We start from the raw sequence: 3,252 nt of genomic DNA on the forward strand, positions 1-3,252 counted from the left end.
CCTTCTCGACTCCACAGGAACTTCCCCATTAGTATGACCCAACAGATGCAGAACCTGCAGCTGACGCAGAGTAAGAAGGGGGCGGGACCCGCCTCCCCCAGCGCTGCCAAGCGCCTCTACCGAAACCTCTCTGAGAAGCTCAAGGGGAGCCACTCCTCCTTTGAGGATGCCTACTTTTTTGGCCGATCCGACCGTATCCGCAAAGTTTCTGTGAGTAAAAAAAATGGGTATCAATAATTCACAATTTTTCTTATAATAAAAAGCTGACATTAGTCGACATTTACATTTATATTCTGTAAAATCAATTGATGTTAACATTCACTTGACCTTACACATGACATGTTTTAAACTGGAATGACATTTCGGGTGCTCATGAGACCGTCAGCGCCGTTCCATGCTCTCAGAACTTCTTCAAATGTCACTGATTATATAGAGCTAGGTCTAGCAATCATCTTGTTGACTCAAGTGCCCGAATACATCCTTCACCATTGCTGCCTCCAAATATTTTCATATATGGATTTAACTCACAATTGAAGAAGAGAAACTCAACTGCTGTGGCTGTTAGATTAGATGTATGAATTCGCATTTTAATTATGAATAATTATTGCATTCGTTGATTGGAGTACTAGTAATTTCTGTGCCTACCTTCTGGTGCATGCCTGGTTACCATGCATCTGTGCTGGTAATTGAAAGGCTTTATAGGTCAAACCCATGAGTAATCATCCATGGGCAATCTGTGCTCACGTTGTCCGTGCTGATTGTTGGTGAAAATCTGTGAATGTTTTTTTAAGTAATTGAGAGTATTTTCTGTGATCACAGTAAATGTATGCATTAACATCTATAAGTAAGCCATTAATAGCTTGACGTTCCTGAGGACCATAAACATGTCTGTGTAGTGCATTGCAAAAAAAGTATTTGTTCAAGCATACTAACCAGTTCAATACAACAACACTGGATAAACAGATTGCATAAGTCTGTTTACTTAACTAATGATAGACAGGGGAGAATTCGAAATCCAATATAGAGTAGAATTCTATTTTTTTTTGTTCAAAATATGATTATAATGATTACAAAAATAAATATATACACTACTTTTGAAATGCCTGTTGTTGGTAAGAATTTATGCTAACCAAGGCTGCATTTTTAAAATCAAAAATAAGGAAAATACTGTTAAATATTGCTACAATTAAAAATAATTTATTAAATTAAATGTAATTTAATTTATATATATTTAATATATTTTAAAATATAATTAATTCCAGACTTCAGTGTCATATGATCACCGGCAATATGTTGACTTGGTGCTTAAGAAATTATTATTATCTTATTATTATCAATGTTGAAGACTGCAGCTTAATATTTTTGTGGAAACTGTGATATTTTTCTTTCGGAATTCTTTGATAAATAGAATGTTCAAAAGAACAGCTTTTTTTTTTTTTTTTTTAGTATTTTTGTAACAATGTAAAGGTCTTAACTGTCATTTCTGATCAATTTAACGTGTCCTTGGTGAATAAAAGTATTCATTTATTTCAAAATAAAATATTACTGATCAAAATCCCAAATAATGTTGCATATATATCTGACCCTGGACCACAAAACCAGTCATCACTGAATAAATAAGCTTTCCATTGATGTATGGTTTGTTAGGATAGGACAATATTTGGCCGAGATACAACTATTTGAAAATCTGGAAAATCGTATCTCTGAGAGTGCAAAAAAAAAACAAATCTAAATATCAAGAAAATCACCTTTAAATTTGTCCAGATTAAGTCCTTAGCAATGCATATTACTAATCAAAAATTAAGTTTTGATATATTTACGGTAGGAAATTTACAAAATATCTTCATGGAACATGATCTTTACTACATCATTTTGACCCATACAGTGTATTGTTGGCTATTGCTACAAATATACCCGTGCTACTTAAGACTGGTTTTGTGGTCCAGGGTCACATATATCATACAAATATATATAAAAAGTGAATAGGCAACCGGTTGAGAATTTTTGCTAGATTTTTTTGAATTTTGGGCATTCAGATTACTAAGGAAATCAATTGAGCTTTTGAGCCACAAATTCTGTTCTAGCTTTCACTGCTGTTGAGCAGAGATTTTAACCAAAAGGGTGCACTAGGGGGACTGTTCCTGTAATAAGTGTTCTGCAAGTTACTGTGTGTATAAAAGTGTGTGCTAAATGACTACTTAGAGTATCATGAGTGCCACTGCTTACCTTCAACCGTTTCTTCTCCTCACAGAACATTCAGAGCAGTGAGGCTCTGTTTGAGGCTGTTGAACAGCAGGACCTGGATGCCGTGCAGATCCTGCTGTTCCAGTACACAGCTGAAGAACTGGACCTCAACACTCCCAACAGTGAAGGCCTGACGCCTCTGGACATCTCCATCATGACCAACAACGTCCCCATAGCCAAACTGCTGCTCAAAGCAGGAGGGAAAGAGAGCCCTCACTGTGAGTATGCATATTTAACAGCGATGAGCTTTAAACAGTCAATCCCTCAGTGTGTCATAAGGGCTTCACGTGTCTAAAGTGTTTCCTTATTAAAGAGCCACTAAACCATCCTTGAAATTTACAATGTAATTTGACTGGAGTGAATCAATTAATTAATCTAGTTCTTTATGAACATTTGACATGGGAGTTTTCATCAAAATGCCATATTATAGCTATTGCCCCATTTTTATATGAAAACATAACATTTTAAAATGCTAGTGTTTTCTTAGTAAAAACCTTTTTTATAGATTTTATTTGATTTAATGTAACATGTCTTTTGTCCCCTCATTAAATGTCAGCTGTTGCATATTGCTATATAAAATATTACAAATGACAGTACTGTATACTAGTACTATACTAGAATACTAGTACTATATACATATAGGCACACACACATACACACACACACACACACGTATATGTGCATATATATACATATATATAGATGTATGTATATGTATGTGTGTGTGTGTGTGTGTGTGTGTGTATACTAGGGGTTGAACGACTTCTGATTTTTTGAAGTAGACTTTTATGTGATGAAAGTCGACTAGTCGCTGATGACGTCATTCATGAACAAATAAGTCTGGAGCTGTGACAAATACCTTGTGCACAGCTATGGCATATGACACAGCACTGCCCACATGGCTATTGCGCCTATAACAGCTTTTTATCGGTTCTTTTGTCTTTGGGTCGTTATATTTCTCACAGATTTCTGCTCGTTCTAAATCAGATACAGATAAAGTAGCACAGT

General features: G+C 35.4%; 1 protein-coding gene across 1 annotated transcript in view; it reads left to right on the top strand.

Moving 5' to 3' along the window:
• LOC107702427 (ankyrin repeat and fibronectin type-III domain-containing protein 1-like) overlaps window positions 1-3,252 on the top strand; it is a 95,717-nt gene that overhangs the window by 44,373 nt on the left and 48,092 nt on the right. The window contains exons 7-8 of the mRNA XM_016504749.1: window positions 18-210; window positions 2,252-2,462. Coding sequence (XP_016360235.1) covers window positions 18-210; window positions 2,252-2,462 — 404 coding nt within the window. The remainder of the gene's footprint in view (window positions 1-17; window positions 211-2,251; window positions 2,463-3,252) is intronic.

The sequence above is a fragment of the Sinocyclocheilus anshuiensis genome, unplaced genomic scaffold (assembly GCF_001515605.1).
Source record: "Sinocyclocheilus anshuiensis isolate Anshui unplaced genomic scaffold, SAMN03320099.WGS_v1.1 scaffold190, whole genome shotgun sequence".
NCBI lineage: Eukaryota > Metazoa > Chordata > Actinopteri > Cypriniformes > Cyprinidae > Sinocyclocheilus > Sinocyclocheilus anshuiensis.